This window comes from Magnolia sinica, chromosome 16, assembly GCF_029962835.1.
Source record: "Magnolia sinica isolate HGM2019 chromosome 16, MsV1, whole genome shotgun sequence".
In the NCBI taxonomy this organism is placed as follows: Eukaryota; Viridiplantae; Streptophyta; class Magnoliopsida; order Magnoliales; family Magnoliaceae; genus Magnolia; species Magnolia sinica.
In genome coordinates this window covers 68,585,292-68,607,731 of record NC_080588.1, presented here as the reverse complement: position 1 = coordinate 68,607,731, position 22,440 = coordinate 68,585,292, and the positions used below count along the sequence as shown (strand labels likewise).

The window sequence follows — 22,440 nt, the reverse complement described above, 5'->3', positions numbered from 1 at the left end:
ATAGTGTGGCCCACTTAAGGTGTTGATATGCCTCATATTTTGAATCATTCACTAAAACTACCTCTAAAAATGGATGGACAGCATGGATACAACGCATACATCATTGTGAGGCCCACACTACTCTCCATGCCACCTGGCAGGTGGTTGGTGCTCTGAGGGACCCACTATGATGGATGTTCCATGTCATCTGTATATTTTTTTTAGAACATTTTATAGTATGAGACAAAAATTGAGGTATATCCCAATTCCAACTGGACCACATTACTGAAAATAGTGTTAAATGAACGTCGACTAGTAAAAACTTTTTGAGGTCACAAAAGTTTTGGATCAAGATGATCTTTGTTTTTTCCCTTCATCTTGTTCCGTATGACCTAATCAACAGATTAGATGTCAAATAAACACTACAGTGAGCCTTAGGAGGATTTTAATGGTGGATATCTAATTACTATTGTTTTCCTGTAGTGTGGTCCACCTAAGATTTATGTACCTCTCATTTTTGGAATAAAGCCCTAAAATGACATGTAAAAATGGTTGAACTGAGTGGATGAAACACATACATCATGGTGGGGCTCACAGAGCACCGACCACCAGCCACCGGGCTGGTGGCAGGAGACGCGGATTGCGTACTACCCCCGCCCGTCCGTAGCTCCAAACGGGCAGTTCTGTGGGCAGGCCCACCGTGATGTATCTGTACATCCAAACCGTCTATCTCTTTTCTCAGATTATTTTAAGGCATCAAAACAAAAATGAGGCAGATCCAACGATCAAATGGACCACACCACAGATGAGTCTTGCATTTAATGCAACTTACATTTAATGCTTTGTGCATAATGCAACCAAGCTTATTGTTTGGTGTGGTCCGCTTGATCGTTGGATCTGCCTCATTTTTGTTTTGATGCCTTAAAATAATCTGATAAAAGGGAAAGACGGTTTGGATGTGCAGATATATCACGGTGGACCTGCCCAAAGAACTGCCCGTTCGGAGCTAGGGACGGGCGGCGGTAGTACGCAATCCGCGTCCGGTGGCAGGGGGAGTAGCTAATCCGTTTCCCACCAAACTTTGCCACGTCAACACACGGGAGAGGCCACCATTAATCCCAAGGCAGGGGGAGTAGCCGATCCGTTTCCCACGCATTCCTCACACACAGTGGCTTCCCCGCGAGTCTAAAGTCAAGGCTGTCAACTCATTAGGGGGCCGGCACTCGGAGAAAGCTAGGGGATTTTTTTAAAAAAAAATACTCCGGCAGCCAATGATGCTTGATACGCGGGCAGTCAGAAATTATACAGCGGCATATGAAAACTCGGACTAAATCGACTAAGTTGTGAAAAAACTACTTTTTAATCACAGTACCAAAAATCAAATTTGTTGAACGATCTCGACCTCTGATTTGTGGATGCTTGTTCGTTCAAATGAAACCGTTGGATTTTTTTTTAATCGCCCAATCAATGTCCATCAATCCAGATTCCAATAAGCCTAATTTCTTGAGTCATGATACTTCTTAACTGGATCCATAATTTGGACGTCTTAATTGGATTGCTTATGTTCGACGCGTACAGTTTTTAAGCGCCCGCGCATCATCATCACACTCTGCCAGAGTATCAAAGTTCTTCGTGTGGAAACAACTGCCGACAGTTGGCAGTCACCGCGACTTGCAGCCCTTTAAATGAGGTATTCCTTTCGATATTCAGACAGGTCTGGGGCCCACCTCAAGGCGAGAATATATAACACGCGAGCCAACTTGGCACGTGTGGGTTTTTGGCGAAGGGCAGAAACTTTGATACACTGCATGACGTGATGGTTGATACACATGCACTGAGAATTGGACACTTGAGATACTGTAGCTCAAATTTTAACGGTCCAAATGGTGGAGCTAATTCATATGGTTCATAAACCGAAACATGCACTGACTAGCTATTTTAGATCAACGATTGGTAGATATATAATTAACGGTTATGATGAAATAAAGCATCAACGGTCCAAACTTAACAAGCAAATGTCCATTAATCGGAAATTAGGATCCTTCATTCCAACCGATTCTGAGAAAATGGAGTACAGATAGTAGGCATCGCAATTTTTTTAATATGTTGCACGTGTACAATTTTCTGAGTGCATGCGTATCAACCGTCACACTGCCAGAGTACCAAACAACTCTTCTACGTCAAAGCTCTACACGCTGGTTGACTACGATGAAACGACCGCATAACGGGATCGTATGGTACAGAATCGTGTAAATTTGTTTACCAAAAACTTGACAATTAATATAAAATTTACATTTTAGTACTCTTTTCAAAAAGGTTCTAAAAAACTGCACCATTCACCTATATAATTTTCATTTCACTGCCTTCCATTGTATCAGCCGTGCGAAATGGTTAATAGCTCAGGTGAGCTCCGTTGTGATGTTTAGGCAGCATCCAAATCATTAAGTGGGTCATTTCTTACCATGTTAAGGGTCTCTAAATTAGTTCCATCCATGTTAAGGGAAGGCACTTGACTTTCAAATTGTTTCTATTAATGTGACCGACATAAATCATGTATGGGTTTGATTTTTACACCACATACTTAAGTTGTTGTGTAGAATTTAATGGTTGAAATGAATTTCATATAATTAGCATAATGGGCTTTATAAAATCTAAGGGTGGAAACTTCTCTTAACTACTACTTCTAATGAGGCCGACTTATTTCAATCACGATTGAATTTGGTATTATTTTATTTTATTTTTATTTGAGCAAATATAGAACTATATATCTAATGGCAAGAGTGGATCTAATATGATCATTATGGTGAGCCTTGATCAAATTCAAATCCACTTGAACTTTTAGACATGTCATCCTCATTTAGCCAAATCAAGCTGACTTAGGATTTATGGGTTACACAAAAGAAAATATCAAGAAAAAATGTCCACCCTTGTTTTTTATATGACTCATTAAGATGATTATATAAAATCTACTCCATCAAAAACAGTTTAAAGGATAATAGTTACCTTGTACATTATTTTTTAATCACATGGTAGACTAGAATCATCAATGATAATTTTTGGGCTCAGGACACACTTACTGGTCATGGTAGATTTTATATAAGTATTTTAATGAGCTCACGCAAGCAACCAGCCCATTTACTTGCACACACAGTCAATTGGCCTTCAAAGAAAAATAATAAAAGATGATGGAATGATAATTGCATGGATTGAGCAGGTAGCTTTATGTAAATCTTTTCTAAAAAGGTACCAGAATGTAAATTGCATATTTGGTCTTTTTATATTTAAATACCCAATCTTCCATCTCAAACCGCGTCGCCCGAGAAAACCAAATAAATAATAACAAAAAAAACCCATGGACCAAAAATCGTCGTCGCCTTCGTGTAGTACTTGTACTCGTTCTCGTCATCGTCTTCGTCTTCCATGGCCTCAGGAGAACTAGGGTTAGGGTTTCTTCAATGGAAACTTCCAATCTAGGGTTAGGGTTTCTCCTCCTCTTTACTCTCTGTTAGGACCGAACTTACCATGTTTTCTCAGCAATGCATTTCACGCTCTTCCGCCGAGATTCTCGATCCAAGCGGCGCTTGACGCGTCAGCGCAAGCTCCGGCACCTTACCGATCTGGACATCGTCGGTTTGTCCTCACCCATCATTCAATCTCAGCCGTCCGTTTCGTCAGGCTCCAAGTCGGCCCCGTCGTGGCCCCGGACCCCCCGGGACTTCCATTCGCTGCCGGTGCCGTCTCCGGAGCTTTTTGCGGTTCTCCGGAGGCGAGAGGCGGGGCTGTCGTTGTCGACGAAATCAGGGTGCTGCCCTTTGCCATCTCCGAAGGAGGCGGCGAGCGGAGGAGAGAGGGAGGATGTCGATGGTGTCGATTTCTCGAACGGAGATGGTGCGGTCGGGAGGTAAGGGATTTATTTTAGTTAATTACTTACCTTTTCATTTTTTGTTTTTGTAATTTGGCATGAATTGGATGTTATAGAACTGAGAACTCGTATGAATTTGGTTTTTTCCTTATGTGTTTTTCTGCAATGGAGAGAATTCTGAAAAGATGATTATATAAAATTCATACGAGTGCATACAGTGCTCTAATTTGAATTTGAACAAAAGGCTGTTTGGATGGAATGCATTTTGCAAACTTGAAATGAGAAATTTGCATTTCTGCCCAAGTTCATGAGCAGTTACAGGCCAGGTCTGGGCTGGCCCAATTGTTAGAAAAGCCTGGGCTCAGGCCCAGGTCAGCCTATCTACTTATCGGACTTCAATCTCAGGTTCAGGGCTACCTATTTTCGGGCATGGATCAGTCGTTATCATGGTTTGGCGTATCATCTGATACTGGTATTTGTCAATGAATGATACGGTTGTATCGGCCCAAAACAGCCCAATACAGAGCAACATGGGGTGATACGACCGATATTGGTGGTGACTGATGCGGTTCACCATAGCCGATTTGCAAATGTTGATACTCATATAAAATTTTGTAAAACCTAAGCTCAGGCAGCTGGGCCCAACCTGTTATCAATTGGGCTTCAAATCTGGTTCCATACCCAACCCACGGGCCTCTTGTACAAGCCTGTCTCTGACCCACATTACACCAGGACTTGAAACCAACGAGCGAGCCTGGCCTATTCCCCACTATTTCTTGTAGGAGTAGAAATTATAAACTATACTGCTCGTGGTTCTGGTGCAGAAATGCTTCTTTTAGGAGAATCCTGTGTGGATGATGATGTATTGTGGACAATTGGGTTTTTGCTTGGTTTTCTCTTTGTAAATTACATGGAAATTGGAGAAGAGTGCTAATGTGAGTTGTGTTCATATATAATTTATAGAAAGCTTTTTATGAACTCCTCTACCATACGGACCATTAATCAAACTAATCAGAACTGTTCAGGTTCTTCTACCTCAAGCAAGAGCCTATCTACATTTCTACACTGTTTCGACTTCTTTTAACTTACAGTGTTACTGAATGCTTTCATGTATCTGGGCTTCTCCCGATTTTTCCACGGGCGTGTTCCTGCTGCTGTCTTTAAGAGATTGCCTGCATCAGAATTCATGATTTTGGACCAAACTGCCCATCTCTGTAGGGAACACACTTCTTGAGGTGTTCCATGGTCAGAGGTGCAGTTGGAGATCGTTTTCTGGGAATTAGATTGCTGAGACCTCCTGGTATAAATGGAAAGCATTGAAAGAATAATGTTGTTGGTAGGGTCATATAGAATGTGAAGGTATGGGCTTGAAGCAAAATGTTTGGTAGACAAGCTTTTATCAGGGCATTGGTGGTGACGAACAGCTTATTATTTTCTATCTTTTTTTGGCTTTTTTTATGTGGGTTTCTTTCTCAGCCACAGTATAAGAGTTGTCCACCTTTCGTTATAGCTGGAAGGTTGGCCATTGCCCATTCTCCATCCAAGAGAGAAATCAAACTCAGCTCCAAAGTAAGCAACTGAAGAGCATCAACGGTTTGTGAGCATTTTCTAGAGATGAATAAATGTTTTAAAAATCCCCTGGAACAGGTATGTATTGCCCAATATGTACAAGTATCAGTGTCTAACGATGCGGTACACCCCATTTGTACATGATATTAGGGGGTGACTTGACCCCAATAGCTGCAGAGCCGTCTGTGTTGAGCTGACTCAGATGAGTCAGGTGAATCTAGTCAAGTTGACCATGCGATTCACCAATGGATAGTTAGTCGTAGTTTTGTGAGGCCCACAGTTATGTGTATTTGAAATCCACTGTGACTATAAGGTTCACCCCACTTATGGTTGGCAATGGGCTGGGCCCAGCAAAATCAAAATTGAATGGGCCTGGCCTGGTTAGTTCAAAATCCAGGCTCAAGCCCAGGCCCAGCTCATTGACAGGCCTAGTCTTACCATGTTTAGCCTTCAGCCAAAGATCATGCCAATCCATAAATCAGGTGGGCTACAAAACAGGGATGAATGGGGAGCGCCCACGATAGAACATAAAATATGTAGTGTGGGGCCCAGTATGGTGTGTAACTGTATATATGAAATCCAACCCATTCAAAAGGTGTAGCTAACTAGGATGGATGAATCCCCACAAAAAAAAAAAAAGTAAGTTCAAGCTGATCCAAAACACAGGTGGGCCACACCAGTTGAATGTAAAGGTTTGGTCTTATTTTTACATTTTTCATATGGTGCAGCCACATGATTTTGGATCAGCCTGATTTTTTGGAGCTTCCCTTCATGGTGGGATGCACTTGATGCACGATGTAAGAAGCGAGCTACCAATCCGGGGGGGAGGGGGAGAATAGGACTATGCCAATTAAAAAATTAAATAACTGAAAGATTAAATAAATCAGAACTAATCAGAGATTTCAATTGTAATAGTATTGAGAAATTGATTCAAACTGTGTTCATAGGACGACCTTACACCAAAAACCAAGGTTTTAGGTAGGACAACCTGATTTCATGAAGTTAGTAAGGATCAAGATCACAAACTAAAATAAGAGGAAAAGGAAAGAAAGCTATTTATTACAAGCATTCACCACACATACATAAAAGTATTACAACCATTCACCACATATATATCACATACAACATTCACCACAAAACACCAGGAGTTATAGTAGTTCAGTGTGTACACCAACTGTTCTCAAATAGCCACACCTACTCTACTCCCAATAATCACAATCCACGTGATATTGACGTTCACTAATAATCAAGGTTTTCTTAGGTTTACCTTAAAACCTATACAGTTGTGATTTTAGAAGGGCTATCACAATCAAAACCCTACATTGAGATTTTCTGGCTATTTCAGTCAAAACCAATACATGAGATATCCTGGATATCTCAAATAAACCAAAAATGAATAAAGAATAATACTTATCTTCTTCTGAAGATGATACTTGATGTAGCTCGTAGAACCGCTTCACTTGATGTAGAATCAATGTCCAATAACACAATCAAGGGTTCTAGGTTCTAAATTGATTTTAAATTAATTCAAACCTTAGGATACTTGTTTGAATTCCTTAGATCCCACAAAGAAGAGTATAAACTCCGTTTATAACATAAGATTCATAAAAGAGATCAAGGAATTACAAAAACAAAAAGCTATATTAAAAAGGATTTAAAATACCGTGCAATAGCTTGAAGAAGATGGGGACTTTTCTCTCTCAAAGTGAAGGCTTTTCGTGGCTTGAATGAGTAATTTTAGAGTGAGAAAAGGCCTCTATTTATAGGCTAAAAAGTTATTGCTTCGATTGGTCTAAGGTCTCATTCGACTTGTCGAATAATCAACCAAATTTCAAAATTTGGGCGCGATCGGATAGAACCGTTCTTCGACTGGTCGAGGGCCCTATTCGACCAGTCGAGCACAACCTTCAACTGGTCAAGGGTGCCTTGAAATGGTTACTGGACTTCGAGTCGAGCACCCTTTGACTGGTCGAGTACCCCGCTCGACTGGTCGAGGAACCAACAGAAAAAAATCCGTTTTTCAGTTCAAATCTTGGACTGGTCGAAACTTTCTCTTAACTGGTCGAATCAAAGCTTGGACTAGTCGAACTAAGGCTTAGACTAGTCGAACTAAAGCCTAACCAAAGTATAAAAACCCATATATGTTTAGCATATGAAAGAATGTAAGTCTAAGGTCTCTCTAGGGTCAATTATACCTGAAATTATTGGACATTGAAGTATATACCTTGAAACTTCTACTTGAATCTTCAGTAGCGTTCAGTGGATCTTCTACTTGAAGTAAACTTGTAGTTGTAGCTTGATCTTGAACTTAAAGTGAAGTAGAGCTTGAATACATTGAACTTGAAGTAACCATCTTCGTGTCTTGTTCTTAAACTTGTACTTTCCAACTTCATACGATGATCTTGAAGGTAAACTTTCCATCTTGATTCACTTGAAGGTGAACTTTCCATCTTGATTCACTTGAAGGTGAACTTTCCATCACTTGTGTGAACCACATCATAAGTTGTTTTGTCCCATTGAAATTTTGAAAAATAAGAGTGCTTTATACATCATAGCACTTACACACGCAAACATCAGTGGGCCTGAAAACACACTACTGTGTGGTTTACCAATACCATATGAGTGGGGGTGCTGCAATGAGGGATGTACATGAGGAGTTAACAAAGAATGAAAGAGGAGTTATTTGATGCTCTGCTCCACTATGACACTCAATACAGAGAGACTGAAATTGTACATGAGGCACAAATTAGTTCAAATTAAACTGGCTAAGTTGTGGAACCCACTTATAACTTATTCAGTCCCAAAACCAGATTGGCTGAACAGTTCCAACCTCTGATTTGTGGACACTTTGTTGAAATAGGACTATTGGATTATTTTTTCCATTGTTAACTGTCCATATTTTTTCATTTTTTAAGTGTCCAACAAATGGCCACCAACCTAATAGTCAGATAATCAAATAAGCATTATTGTTCTTTTATGATACATCTAAACTAGGGCCCATAACATGGATGCTTCAATTTGGATTACTCGTATGCAACATGCAATTTGTACGTTTCTGCATATAATCCACCACACTTGGCCAGGAGATCAAAGTTATTCACCAGTTATGTGCTTATCTGCTCATATCGGCTGATACCTAATGGTTTCGGTGTGGACCGATGTGGTACACCAGAACCCAATATTATTAATATTGTCCTTGATAGAGTGGCATGGCAGAACAGAATACATGTAGCTGATCCTAATTAGTTGAAATAAGGCTTAGATGATGACGATGAATAATATTTATTTTAAGCATCATTAGTAATCTTCCTTTTTAATGAGTTTAGCAAAAGAACCTGGTGACACCTACTTACCTAATTTGAGTTTCAGGAGTATATATTTTGAAAGTTGAAGTTGTTCTGTCGTGATTTAACCTTTCCACAAAGTTTCTGGTGTATTTGTTGTTTTTTATGGTTTGATATCAACTTAATGGGTTACTATCTAACAATTGATAGGTAATGGGAATGCATTTACACTTAGCATGGTGTCTTCTTAAGGTTTTCCTTTTCTTTTGAGTAGTTCTGGGCATAAATGCCAAGTGATTTATAGTGTTTCTGCTCCTGAAAATATTGTGATTCCACTAGGTTGGCCCACCAAACCATCTACAAGTGTGTGGAGCATGTTGATGTAGCGTCAGCTGGTTCTATTTTAGGTCGTGGTAAGAGGATTCTTACAGATACAAATTCTGGTGAAAATATTCAGCACAATTTCAGGCTGAGCTTTCCTGCTAAGAGTACTCCATGTAGTGGTTTCTCAAGTCCGACACTGAGTCCTCGAAGATCAAGTGTTGGAGATTGTTTTCCATCTGCCCAGATAGTTCCACAGGGGCTTCAGTTTAGGTGTGCCCCAGAGCTCCCGGCTGTGGATATTAGCTACTCTGCTCAAACTTCACCAGATAAATTTGTGGCGAGTGCTGAACATTCTCCACTTCATAGCCCAGCAGCGAGAAGTCCTGGCCCAAAATCTAGTACTCCAACTGGAGCTGCTTCCCAATTGCACTCAAAGACATCGTCAGATGGCTCTACCTCATGGCCTGATGTTAATCGTACTATTATCGTGCACCCACTGCCCCTTCCTCCAAGGGCTGCTGTGACTCGTACATCGTTAGGTTTTTTTTCTCAACCCGCAGTGAGATCAGAGGTCTCATCGATGTCAAGTCAGTGGCAGAAAGGGAAGCTTATTGGAAGTGGAACGTTTGGAAAGGTTTATGTTGCCACCAACAGGTGTGCATGTATTCTTTGTGATTTTCTTTTTTGTTGTTTCTTTGTTGCATGTTCTGCTGCACTGAGCGGTGACACATTCCTCCCTTCAACAGGGAAACTGGAGCCTCATGTGCAATGAAAGAAGTTAGTCTAATTCCTGATGATGCTAAATGTGCTGAAAGCATAAAGCAGTTAGAGCAGGTAATCCTCTAGATCTCTTATACGTAGTCCAAACCATATAATTCTGTATTTCCTATTGGGTTTTGAAGTTTTTTTTTTTTTTGGCCGCTGTTCAAATTCATTCAGGTCATGTTATCATGCTGATTTCTCATGGGAGTACATATGGCCAAAGTACCGTGATATGACAGAATAATCCTTACATGCTAAACAGCCTTTTCTTAATGAAAACATGAAATTTGAGATTTCTGTCCAGAAATAGTTTTGCGAAATCTGGTTTCTGTCACGATTGTTTTCACATGTGAAGTCATCTTCCCAAGTGCACCTAAAGTTGAACTGAGGGCTGACAAGAGGATAAATTCCTGGGACAGGATCTTAGCTTTGTGAGGCATTTGTCTTTTGGTGTCTCCCCTCTTGCTTCTCATGGTTCTTCCATGTCGAAGGCTGATCTCTAAATGTCCTTCTCGTATAATTCCAAACATAAATCAGTCTCACTAGCAATCTTGGATCTGCCTCCCTTTGGTTCCTTTCAGCATAATGTTTTGTCAGAATAGATCATGCGATCATTCTTGTTCCAGATCAGATGAATCCTCCAGCATTATTAAAACTTTCAAGGATTGGTTCACTTTACACTGGAACATTTTGTATTGATATCCTGCTTTTGGTTATCTTTATTTGATTTCATATTTGATGTAATGCGACAATAAAGGGCGCCTGGGATTGACAAATGAATCACATTGTTCGGGTCTAGCTGTCTTGATGTAGGACATGGAAAATTAAATATGATATGCAAGATTTCAGGCTTAGATCCTACCAATTCAGAAACAATCACACAAATTCCACGTCCCACATGAAAATCCAAACATTCAATTAAAAAGGGGAATCTATGCGGGTCTAAGCCGACACAGGCTACAACTGGACCAATAAAAATTATAAACCAAACAATGTCAAAGGGAAATAAAATCAACTACTCATGCATAAAAATCAGTCCCTAATCCAAGGGATTCCCTAATTTCAATTCAAGGAACCCTAAGGTGATAAAAAGGGGCAAATCAATTAGGGATCATGTAATCTAGGGTTAGGATTCATGAAAAACGGCTATGAGAGGATAAGAGAGGATAAAAACTTAAGCCAAAAGATGATCCTGCGTGTGGACAACAACAATGGCCTAGACGGACGTGCGTGTGATCCCGGCCGCACGTGTGTGAGGCCCACACTATTCAGAAAAAGGCCACCTTGGCCCTAGTCGGCCAGGGATGGACTGCAAAACCCCCAAATCTCAGCTCGATCTGATGTACGGTTTGTGCGTGGTGCTCCGCCGAAGTTTCAGCTCGCCTGTGGGCCGAAATCTGGAAACCTGCTGTAATGAAGAAATCTGATGCAACAAAAGGACAAATTCGAAGTACGGATGGTGGGGGAAGATGGAAAAAAAGATGATGAAAGATGGGGGTGAATTAGGATCGATGTGGCTTCGCACCACGGTAGTTAGCCATTCGAAAAGGGAGGGCTTCGCACCCACTTTTGAATTCTTCCACAACTCACGAAGAGAGCAGAAAAATAAAGCAGGAATTTTTTATTAACTTCAATGAATGAAAAGAACTACAAGGAGTGCCTATTTATAGGGAGAACCCTATACCCAGAAACTCGCACCATGTGCGACACCTATTACTTGGCGATGAAGTAAACTAAAATAAAAACCAAACAAGAAAATCTAAAGTGTTCACGATGTTTTAAATAATAACAATAAGCAAAACCTAAAATATAAAACCAATTCGACGAGTGGGCCACGATCATGAGATCCCATGGTGGGCTTTTCTTGACTATCGGGCCACTTTTTTGAACCAAAACTTGACTTCTACCTAGGAGGCCCTTCTTGGATGTCGTCATTGAGCCAGATCGATGGTGGGGTCCTCCTATGTACATACGTGCGTAGGGGGGGCGGCGTGAGTGCCCGCGTGCGCGTAATGTCCCCATCAATTCTCCCCGGCTGCAAAGATTTTGCCACTGGCGAAATAAAACTCCTGAACCGCTCCAGGATGTCAGGATCAAGTCTCTGAAGCTCCTCCTCAGTGAGCCACGTGCTGTCTGAAGCTGGGCGTGACTTCCATTTAACCACGTACTTCTGAAACCCGTCGTCCGATGTTGAAACTATCTTATGGTCCAGGATATTCTCTATTTCCTTTTTGGGTGTGTGAAGGTTAGGTATGGGAGATAGGCTGGAAAAATGTGTCGGGAAGAATAGGTATGGGAGGTAGAGGCTGGGAAGATGGGTCGGGACGGGTAGGTATGGGAGGTAGAGGTTGGGAACATGGGTCGGGACGAGTAGGTATGGGACGTAGAGGCTGAAAAAATGGGTTGGGAAGGGTAGATTTGGGAGGTAGAGGCTAAGAAAATGGGTCGGAACGGGTAGGTATGGGACGTAGAGACTGAAAAAATGGGTCGGGAAGAGTAGGTATGGGAGGTAGAGGCTGAGAAGAAAGGTTAGGAAAAGTAGATATGGGAGGTAGAGGCTGAGAAAATGGGTTGGGAAGGGGCCATGGTTCAAGGGATAAATATGGGGAATCAGGATGGGTGGGCGAAGGGCCGGATAAAGTATCAGTGGTCCCTTGAAAAGTAACTAAATCCTCCACATCGGATGTGAAACTAATTCCCATGGAAGGTGGAAGATCTACCTCATACACATTGAGACCGTTTCGTTTTATAATTTTGACGAGTCTAGCGTTACACGTTTGTAACGTACGAACGGCCCTCGAAGGATACCGCTCGGGCCTGATGCAGACCATCACAGAGTCCTCAATATTGAATCCTTTGAAACATTTATACTGGTCTGTAGAAAATGTGCAATGTTCATTATTAGTCATGATCTTCTGCCTGATTTCTTGATGCCATGAATGAATGTGATGCACAAAAGACTCTGCAGACTTTGACGGCTATGGGACAGTGACATAGGGACAAGCTCCATAAGTTTCCTAGGTTTATAATCAGTAACGACTTTATGAGGACTTAACCTGTGGACGTATCGACAAAATTATTCAACGTAAACTCGGTTGTAGGTATTACGGTGTTCCATGTTCTGGTGTGCTCTATATCCCTCCTAGGGGACTCATCCAGTAGATCATTAGGACAAACATCACGAAACTCATCCACTACCGGAATGACCTCAGTGGGTAAGTCTATACTAACATCTGGGGCACTCTCTCCAGTCACAAGGCTGAACATGTTGTACCCCTCAAAATAGTGGTCTTGATGTCCCTCATGGGGTGGCTACACGGGTGCATGCCCATAATTGATTCTTTGGCCAACTCCATTCATTAGTCTATCCTTCAGGCCACCTGCCTGAGATTGGACATCTACCCCAATGGTGGGGTTTGTCCTTGCGATGGTCTTTAATCGGGCGATGCGTTTATCAAGCTGCTCAAAGCATTAGTCCATTTCCAAGTGCTTAATCATAAACTCTAACTTTTGGGACAACTTGTTTAGTGACTCTTGCAATTGTTCCATGTTTAGTGTAGGGTGCCAACCAAAATTCAGCAATATAGTTGTCAAAATATAAGAGTTTTTTTTTTTTTTTTTTTAATTTTAAAGAATCGACCTAGTTTCTAAAAAACGTAAAAGGAAAGTTTCTAAAGAAACAAATTAGGAAAGCTTCCAAAAAAAAAAAATTAGAAAAGTTTCTAAAAAAAACAACCTAGTTTCTAAAGAAAAAGAAAAAAGGAAAGTTGCTAAAAATAGAAAGTAAGTTAGTTTCTAAAAAAGAAAAAGGAAAGTAAATTAGTTTTTAAAAAAGAAAAAGGAAAGGAAATTAGTTTTTAAAAACAGATTAAGAAAGTTTCTAAAAAATTAGTTTATAAAAAAAACAAAAAAGGAAAGTTTCTAAACCTAGAAATAGAAAACTAAGTTAATTTCTAAAATAATTCAAATAAGGGGATAACAGAAAATTTCAGCAGCTTATTTCAGGGTTTATGGACCTCTTAACAGCCATATATGATGAGAATTGATGCGTAATGGACATAAACAACCAAACCCTAAACATGTAATGAATTCCCCTACAAGAACCCTAGGCTCCGATACCAAATTTAATGCAGGACATGGAAAATTAAATATGATATGCAAGATTTCAGGCTTAGATCCTACCAATTCAGAAACAATAACACAAATTCCACGTCCCACATGAAAATCCAAACATTCAATTAAAAAGGGAAATTTATGCGGGTCCAAGCCGACACAGGCTAGGACTGGACCAATAAAAATTATAAACCAAACGATGTCGAAGAGAAATAAAATCAACTACTCATGCATAAAACTCAGTCCCTAATCTAAGGAATTCCCTAATTTCAATTCAAGGAACCCTAATGTGATAAAAATGGACAAATCAATTAGGGATCATGTAATCTAGAGTTAGGATTCATGAAAAACGGCTATGAAAGGATAAAAGAGGATAAAAACCTGAGCCAAAAGATGATTCCGCGTGTGGACAACAACAATGGCCCAGACGGACATGCGTGTGATCCCGGCCGCACGTGTGTGGGGCCCACTATTCAGAAAAAGGTCACCTTGGCCCTGGTCGGACAGGGATGGACTCCAAAACTCCCAAATCTCAGCTCGATTCGATGTATGGTTTGTGCGTGGTGCTCCGCCGAAGTTTCAGCTCACCTGCGGGCCGAAATCTGGAAACCTGCTGTGATGAAGAAATCTGATGCAACAAAATGACAAATTCGAAGTACGGATGGTGGGGGAAGATGGAAAAAAAATGATGGAAGATGGGAGTGAATTGGGATCGATGTGGCTTCGCACCACGGTAGTTAGCCCTTCGAAAAGGGAGGGCTTCGCACCCACTTTTGAATTCTTCCACAACTCACGAAGAGAGCAGAAAAATAAAGCAGGAATTTTTTATTAACTTCAATGAATAAAAAGAACTACAAGGGGTGCCTATTTATAGGGAGAACCCTATACCCAAAAACTCGCACCATGTGTGACACCTATTACTTGGCGATGAAGTAAACTAAAATAAAAACCAAATAAGGAAATCTAAAGCGTTCATGATGTTCTAAATAATAACAATAAGCAAACCCTAAAATATAACCAATCCGATGAGTGGGCCACGATCATGAGATCCCATGGTGGGCTTTTCTTGACTATCGGGCTACTTTTCTGAACAAAAACTTGACTTCTAGCTAGGAGGCCCTCCCTGGACGTCGTTATCGAGCCAGATCGATGGTGGGGTCCTCCTTCTACGTACGTACGTGCGTAGGGGGGGCGGCGTGAGTGCGCGTGATGTCCCATCATGTCTGCATAAGTAAATCTGCCTGTGTTGTACTACGGGCAGTGCACTCTTTAAATGGACCATCTGTTTGCCAAATTATATTCCAATCAATAAATATGGGTAAACTGACCACAGTTCAAGATCCATAAAAAACAAATGAACAAATAAACATACAAAGATCAAGATAGGATCTCAAATATCTTGTATTAAAAGAAAAGCATAATAAAATCTGATAAATCAATTTTAGAAGCATTAATCTCAATAAGAACCAAGTAAAGAAAGGGTAGGCCTGATGCAGGACAATTAACCACTTGCTCTACAAGCTCGAACTGTTAGAGTATGGCAAATTAATCCCTTTATCTCATAGCCCAGGCCCCACATCTCATGGGTTAGGACCTCGGCCGAACCCCCTTCGTGGGCCCTAAATCACATGGGCCGCCCACCTCGAGTGTCCCTGCATCCCACGGGTTACCCCACTCGAGCCCGGTGTGAAATGCGCATTAATCACCCCTGGTAAGGAGTCTCGAACACGAGACCTCCCCCGTGGGCCCCAAATCGCATGGGTCACCCACCCCGAGTGTGCCCCTGCATCCAACAGGCGACCCCACTCGAGCCCAGTGTGAAAATGCCCCTGCATTAATCACCCCCGGTGAGGAGTCTCGAACCCGAGGCCTCCCGCTCTGATACCAATTTGATGCAGGACAATTAACCACTTGCTCTAAAAGCTCGAACTGTTAGAGTATGGCAAATTAATCCCTTTATCTCATAGCCCAGGCCCCACATCTCATGGGTTAGGACCTCGGCAGAACCCCCTTCGTGGGCCCCAAATCACATGGGCCACCCACCTCGAGTGTGTCCCCGCATCCCACGGGCTACCCCACTCGAGCCCGGTGTGAAATGCGCATTAATCACCCCTGGTAAGGAGTCTCGAACACGAGACCTCCCCCGTGGGCCCCAAATCGCATGGGTCACCCACCCCGAGTGTGCCCCTGCATCCAACAGGCGACCCCACTCGAGCCCAGTGTGAAAATGCCCCTGCATTAAGGCCACATCTCAAACCTAAGAAAAGATATCCTCCATAAAGTTTGGTTTCAAAGAGCAGAAAAAAGAGTCCAACAGCCACACATCCCCTCTTTTATATGGATTTGCTAACTAAAGCCCCAATGAAAAGTAAAATTACTCAACTACTCCTATCATTAAGTAACCAAGCAAAAGTCTTGAATTAAGGAAAGTGATTGAGGTTCAGGTCGAAGTAATTGATTGAGACCCCACAATCATCATGCCTAAAAAGCCCCTTTGCTGGAATCTGCAGTCAAATTGCCACCGCCGATGTCCAGAACAATTCAATGTTCTGAATGGCAGTCTCTTTACTGATATAGTCATGGTGTGCCATAAAAGCCGTTACGGATTCATAATGGCATAAAGGCCATTACATAAAGGTAATGGTGGCAACTATTACACGTTACAAGGTCGTAAAGACTGTAATGGCTGTTACGGAAAAAATGACCTGTAAAGCCCATTACAGGCCCATAATGGCTTATTACGCCACTCTTAAAGGTCGTAACGGCCCCATAACGATCCATTATGTGTCTAAGACGGGTTTTTTCCAAAAAAAAGAAAGAAAGAAAGAGAGACCATAATGGCCCCATAATGGCCATTACACCCTGTATCGTAAAGGTAACGGTGGTGGCCATTATGGCCACCGTTGCCGTTGTGAAATACCTTGGATGTAGTTCTCTACATGCAGAAAGCATCCAACAGTTAATGATGAGGACATGGACCCATTTCTCATCACGATGTAATGAAACCATTCATTTCCTCTCTGAATATTTGGACCTGTTTGGGTTGCACTCTCGTCACTAGATCTCCCCAATGTCATCAGAAGGTAGTTGATTGTGTTTGGGACTTGGGTTGCATTCTATAATCTATATGGTCCAATCTTAAAGCAAAATTCTGCATGTATAAATGCAACTTCTACCCGTTTTCTGCAGTTCTCCATTTTGAGGCTTGGGCATTGTCATCTAAGCCTTATCCCAACTAACTGGGTTCAGCTACACGAATCCTGTTCCACCCTTCCACTCTTTCAAGGATCATGACTTTAATTTAACCATAGGACAATAGGTCATCAAGTCTTTACTTACAATCTCCACCCATCTCCTTTTGGGCCTTCCCCTTGTCCGTTTAGAGCCTTCAACTTGAACCAACTCACATCTAGTTGGTGCACTTCTGGGTCTCCTTTGCACGTCTAAATCATCTAAGTCTTATTTCTCTCATCTTATTATCTGCCGGTGCTACTTCTAAGTTTCCACGAATTCATTTACTTCTAATTCTATACTTCCTCATCCTGCCACTCATCCATCTCAACATCCTCATTTCAGCTACAGTCATCCTATGAACATGTTATTCCTTAACTGCCCATCATTCTATCTCATAAAGCATGGCTGGTCTTATAGCATCTTATAAAATTTCCCCTTCAGTTTGATTGGCCTCTGGCAAATCACATAGAACTCCGGATGCACATCTCCACTTCATCCACCCAGCTCTAATTCTACGGGCAACATCCTTCTCAATCTTTCTGCACTATTTCAAGGCATGGTTTGACCTAATAAGAATCCTGGAAAGAAAGGATAGAGGGCATTGCTAAACATGAAGCATTGCACTAAACATATTGCACAGTTAAGGTGACTCCATCACTTCCATTAGGTGGGCCCTCAACTTTAAGAGGAGGGGGTGCGGAGGAATAAGCGAAAAAAAAAAAAAAAAAAGAAGACGAAAAGAAAACTTGGCAACAAATACTGTGACATAAACTTTTTTTTCCCGGGTTATTGAATGGAAGCATCCTAATAACCAGATGCCACTCCTGCTTTGAATTGTGCTTCAGCACACTTGTTTTTTTAACATTTATTACTGATTTTGATTCAAACATCTACTTCTAGGGTATGCAGTCCTACTATGCTCCTTTGTACATTTTAGTTAGATATGCTTCAATGTGTTTGAGTTGGGTTTGCACTTATCAATGCTCCATTTTGTTGCAGGAAATAAAAGTTCTTAGCCAATTAAAACATCAAAATATTGTGCAATACTATGGAAGTGAAATTGTAAGCTCTTTCTTCATTTGCTTGTTTATTGCGTACGCTTGGGTGCTGCTTGCTTGTCCACCTAGCTAAGGAAATTAATCCAAATTTCATTGTTTATATATGCAGGTTGACGACCACTTCTACATATATTTAGAGTATGTTCATCCTGGTTCAATTAGTAAATATATCCGTGATAATTGTGGTGCTATGACAGAGTCCGTTGTTCGCAATTTCACACGTCATATTCTTTCTGGATTGGCTTACTTGCACAGCACAAAGACAATTCACAGGTGCTTTTATATCTTTTCATTTTTTAGTCTTACATATATGATTGTCTATCTAACTAGACAATAAGTAGTTCAAGCTATTTTAGTAGAAAATCTTTTGTTGCATCTCTTCTTTTTTTAGCTCCGAGAACTTTGTCTTAATAATTTGGTGCTTGAATCAAAATAAATCTTTGTCACCACTTCCCTCTCAGATATATATTTTTGTGACATTAATTACTTGGTACAAAATGAAAAAAATATTGGTATGCCATCCATGCATAGTGAAACATTGCATATAGAAGTTTTGCGTATTATTATGATTAATAGGTTTATACAACTACACCATAGGATGCCCTTTTTTGCAGTTCCAATGCCTATGCATTTAATAATGGTTCGTAATATCGCATTGTTATGCTTTCTAAAATTTTATGTTCTTGGATAGAGAAATTATAAATTTATCAGAAGGCAAACTACGCTGCACTAAAGCTTGTGATGTATATTTTGCTTTATCAGAACTTGGTAATTTTCACACTATAGTTTTTATTTAAAGAATCGGTTTCAGTACTCCAAATTTGACAATTGTGTCTTATAGGGATATCAAAGGGGGAAATTTACTTGTCGATGCGGCTGGTGTTGTTAAGCTTGCGGACTTTGGGACAGCAAAACATGTGAGTAATGAGTATGATATTTCTGTGAATAGAAAGCACCCAACAGTCGATACACTTCATGAAGTTCTATCTTCTTCCTCCCCCCTCCCCCCCCCCCGGATTAAGCATTGATTTGTTATGCTCATATACAATAGTCGCCTAAAATTCACAAAAGAAAAGATTGTGTTTTGGGACAGGTAGCTTCCATCTTTTTGTTATTTTATGTTCTCTTCCGATTAATGAATTTTCTTGTTGAAAGTTATACGTAAAAGAAAGAAGAGAAACAATACAGTGCTTTCCTGCACATGCTCCATGGGTAAACACACGTCTATGCATCTGCGCATATATACTGAAAGAAATCTAACTGGGACAGTGCTATAGTGAAGATGATGAATGAAAGAAGTCTAGCTACACATATGCTTAAGCAAATAATAGAACAGAACATTATATAAGTAGAGGTTGGACTTAAGAGAGATAATGGGGCCACAGGCTGGGACACTCCAATGGGAAACTCTTTAGGTGTGAAATATTATGAGCAAAGACATGAACTTTTTGGTGAACAACTATTTCTTTTAAACCATTGTTTTTTAAAACATGAATTTCATCAAGTTGATTATTTTCTGTTGGTATTTAGCTGAGTGGACAAGCTGCTGAACTTTCGCTTAAGGGAAGTCCATATTGGATGGCTCCGGAGGTATTCACTTATCTGCACCTCATTTTAAAGTCTGATGTAGCTCTCCATCTCAATGATTGTGCTCTTACTTGCAGGTCATGCAAGCTGTGATGCAGAAGGATTCTGATTATGATCTTGCTGTTGACATTTGGAGTTTGGGCTGCACTATCATTGAGATGTTTACCGGAAAACCTCCTTGGATTGAACTTGAATGGGTAAGCAATTAGGTAGTTGACCTCTGATATTGCTCATGAGAGTAGGATCTTGATAATCAAAGCTATCCTATCTCAGTGAGAGATTGAGGCTGTTTGTCATGTGGGCCCTAAGGTTATGTGATGCGGCTTGAAAAATCAAACTGTCCCTGTCATCAGGTGGGCTGCATGTTGTGTAAAATGTAGGTTGTTGGTCAATTATTTTAAACTGCCAATTTCTTTCTGCATGTGACTGCCCTAGGAGAGGTCCATCTTTGCTTCGGGTCATGATACGTACATGGTGGGACCCACCTGATGATCATAAAAAATCTCCCAAGTCCCAACACTTGCTAATGGGGAAGTACGATTTGAGATCATATTGTTACGAGTAGCCATTTCATTTCTCCTAAGTAGTTGGATGCTGTTCATCATGTCCTGGACTCAAATACTTATTATCTCTTCTATTGGTGCAGGCAGCAGCAATGTTTAAAGTGTTAAGGAATGAAACCCCTCCCATACCTGAAACATTGTCTGCCGAGGGTAAGGACTTCCTACAGCTTTGCTTTCAAAGGAATCCAGCAGACAGGCCATCGGCAAGCATGCTGCTTGAACATCCTTTTGTAAATAACTCCCACCATCTGGAAATCCCTAGTTGTATACAGGCAATCTCACGAATGAAACTGATGGTATGTTTTGCTTTTTCCAGTCTATGTTAGGTTATGTTGGAATGTCCTGGTTACCAAGGTGGGCAAGGCACTAGGCTTAGCATAAAATGTCAAGTGAGATATGTTTATGACCTTCTTGTATATATCTCACTTGTAATTCAGGGAAGAATAAGGGGGGAATTGTGGGCTTCGTTTTTTCCTTGTTGCCCTAACAACAGACCTGCCTTGTCAGCTTTGAACTCCATCTAGCCATGATTCAGCACTACATCTGAATACACCCCTAAACTGCCAGCTTCAAAATACCTCTTATAATACCAACACCCATGTTGCTTTATCAGGATGTAGAAAGCCCTAGCGATCGGACTAGCTCGATGCAAATCTCTCCAGGCACACAAGCCAGCAAAGGACAACCGTCACCAAATGGGTATGTTTCTCCGCATTTTTTCTTTTTTGAAAAAAAAAAAATAATAATAAAATTTCTTTCAAGTGGCATTCTATTTCTCAACTTCTCATTTGACTTTGGGATCCAGCTTCATGCGTATTATTGTTTTCTCCAGTGAGACTGGCCAATCTCATACTGAAGCCTCCAAACCTGCAGCAGCCTCACGCCATTCTCCTCGGTCTACCCTTGAGGCCCTCCCAAATCTTTCTCCTCCTCACTCAAATGGCCAGATGCATCTTCCCAGTCCTCCAAATGTCCTGAATGGAAAGCATTTGGGTGCCCGTGACAATCATCGTTACCCAATACCTAGCTCTGTCAGACAAGTGCCACATCTTTTCAGACGCAGCTTGATTGGATTTCCACAGAAAAATCAATGCATGTTACCATTTCAAACTTAAAAGGAGACTTAAACCATCAGTTACACATAGGATCCTTACTCCAGTTACAGGAAGGCTAAGTTAGAGATTGCAACTCTTTCTCCGGGGCTTGTGTGGATTAAGTCCTAGTTCATATCCTACGACGATATGCAAGGAGGCTTTGTGAGAAATATTCATCTCAATTCCATGCTCTTTCTTTTTTCTCTGGAAGCAGTTTGTTAATACTATTTATTAGTTTAGAGCTTAGAAAGAACTCTGTATGATTACCAGGTTGTTGTTTACTGTTTGTTAGTTTTGAGCTTCAGAAAGTAGTGCACGATCAATGAAAGCTCAGCGCAGGATTATTGTGAACTGTACTGTATCTTCATCATGTATGTAGGGATGCAAACTGACCCAAAATTAAGTGGGTTTTTTGGGTCCTGTCTAATGATATTCTTGTGAAAAACTAATGAAAATGAATTATTGCAATAATATTGTGAGATTTTCATAATTTTGGCAAATTTCATGATTTTACCACGGTGATATCTTGATATGCATGCGGAAATTATTTACATTACAAGTAATTCACTAATAAAGATATTTAAGTGGACTGTTCTTCTGTAAATGTGTGTGGCCCGCCTAATAAGTGAGAAGAAGTAATGAACCTTGCACGATTCGATGTAAGAGAGTGAAAAGACGAAGAGGTATGTGTGTGTGTGTGTGTTTTTTTTTGTTTTTTTGTGGAAGATGAACAGCCACATTATGCAATTTTGGTCTGGAGACGGAATGCAATTCTGGTTACATGTAATCCATCAGTTTTGCCAGCTCATTTTAGGGGTTGAGCCTAAAATTGAAGTATATCCAAAGCTCAAGTGGATCATACCACAGGAAACAGTGGGAATAATGATTTCCACCGTTGAAACCATCATGGGCCTACAGTGATGTTTATTTGTCATCCTACCCGTTCAGAAGATCACAAAGACATGGATGAAGGGAAAACACAAATATCAGCTTGATCCAAACTTCTGCGGC

General features: G+C 40.9%; 1 protein-coding gene and 1 long non-coding RNA gene across 3 annotated transcripts; both read left to right on the top strand.

Annotated features, from left to right (window-relative positions):
- Nucleotides 1–3,292: 3,292 nt before the first annotated feature.
- On the top strand, nucleotides 3,293–21,919 carry LOC131229828 (mitogen-activated protein kinase kinase kinase 5-like). Its single transcript, XM_058225867.1, has 11 exons — nucleotides 3,293–3,880; nucleotides 9,034–9,672; nucleotides 9,765–9,852; nucleotides 18,127–18,189; nucleotides 18,295–18,458; nucleotides 19,027–19,102; nucleotides 19,716–19,775; nucleotides 19,850–19,969; nucleotides 20,419–20,631; nucleotides 20,949–21,034; nucleotides 21,168–21,919. The coding sequence occupies exons 1-11, from the start codon at nucleotides 3,516–3,518 to the stop codon at nucleotides 21,448–21,450; spliced, it is 2,157 nt and encodes a 718-aa protein (XP_058081850.1). The 5' UTR covers nucleotides 3,293–3,515; the 3' UTR covers nucleotides 21,451–21,919.
- On the top strand, nucleotides 3,888–9,006 carry LOC131229829 (uncharacterized). 2 transcript variants are annotated; one of them, XR_009163607.1, is made up of 3 exons: nucleotides 3,888–5,200; nucleotides 5,318–6,207; nucleotides 7,966–9,006. It is a non-coding gene; the product is annotated as an uncharacterized LOC131229829 (long non-coding RNA). The 2 variants fall into 2 exon arrangements; XR_009163608.1 differs by having other exon boundaries at nucleotides 5,352–6,207; nucleotides 7,966–9,005.
- Nucleotides 21,920–22,440: the final 521 nt, after the last annotated feature.

Excerpts from the sequence above, each read along its gene's own strand:
- LOC131229828 (XM_058225867.1), top strand. The coding sequence starts at position 3,516 with ATGCATTTCACGCTCTTCCGCCGAGATTCTCGATCCAAGCGGCGCTTG. Across the intron at positions 9,673-9,764 it reads GTTTATGTTGCCACCAACAG|GGAAACTGGAGCCTCATGTG; the intron begins GTGTGCATGTAT and ends TCCCTTCAACAG. Across the intron at positions 19,776-19,849 it reads CATATTGGATGGCTCCGGAG|GTCATGCAAGCTGTGATGCA; the intron begins GTATTCACTTAT and ends TCTTACTTGCAG.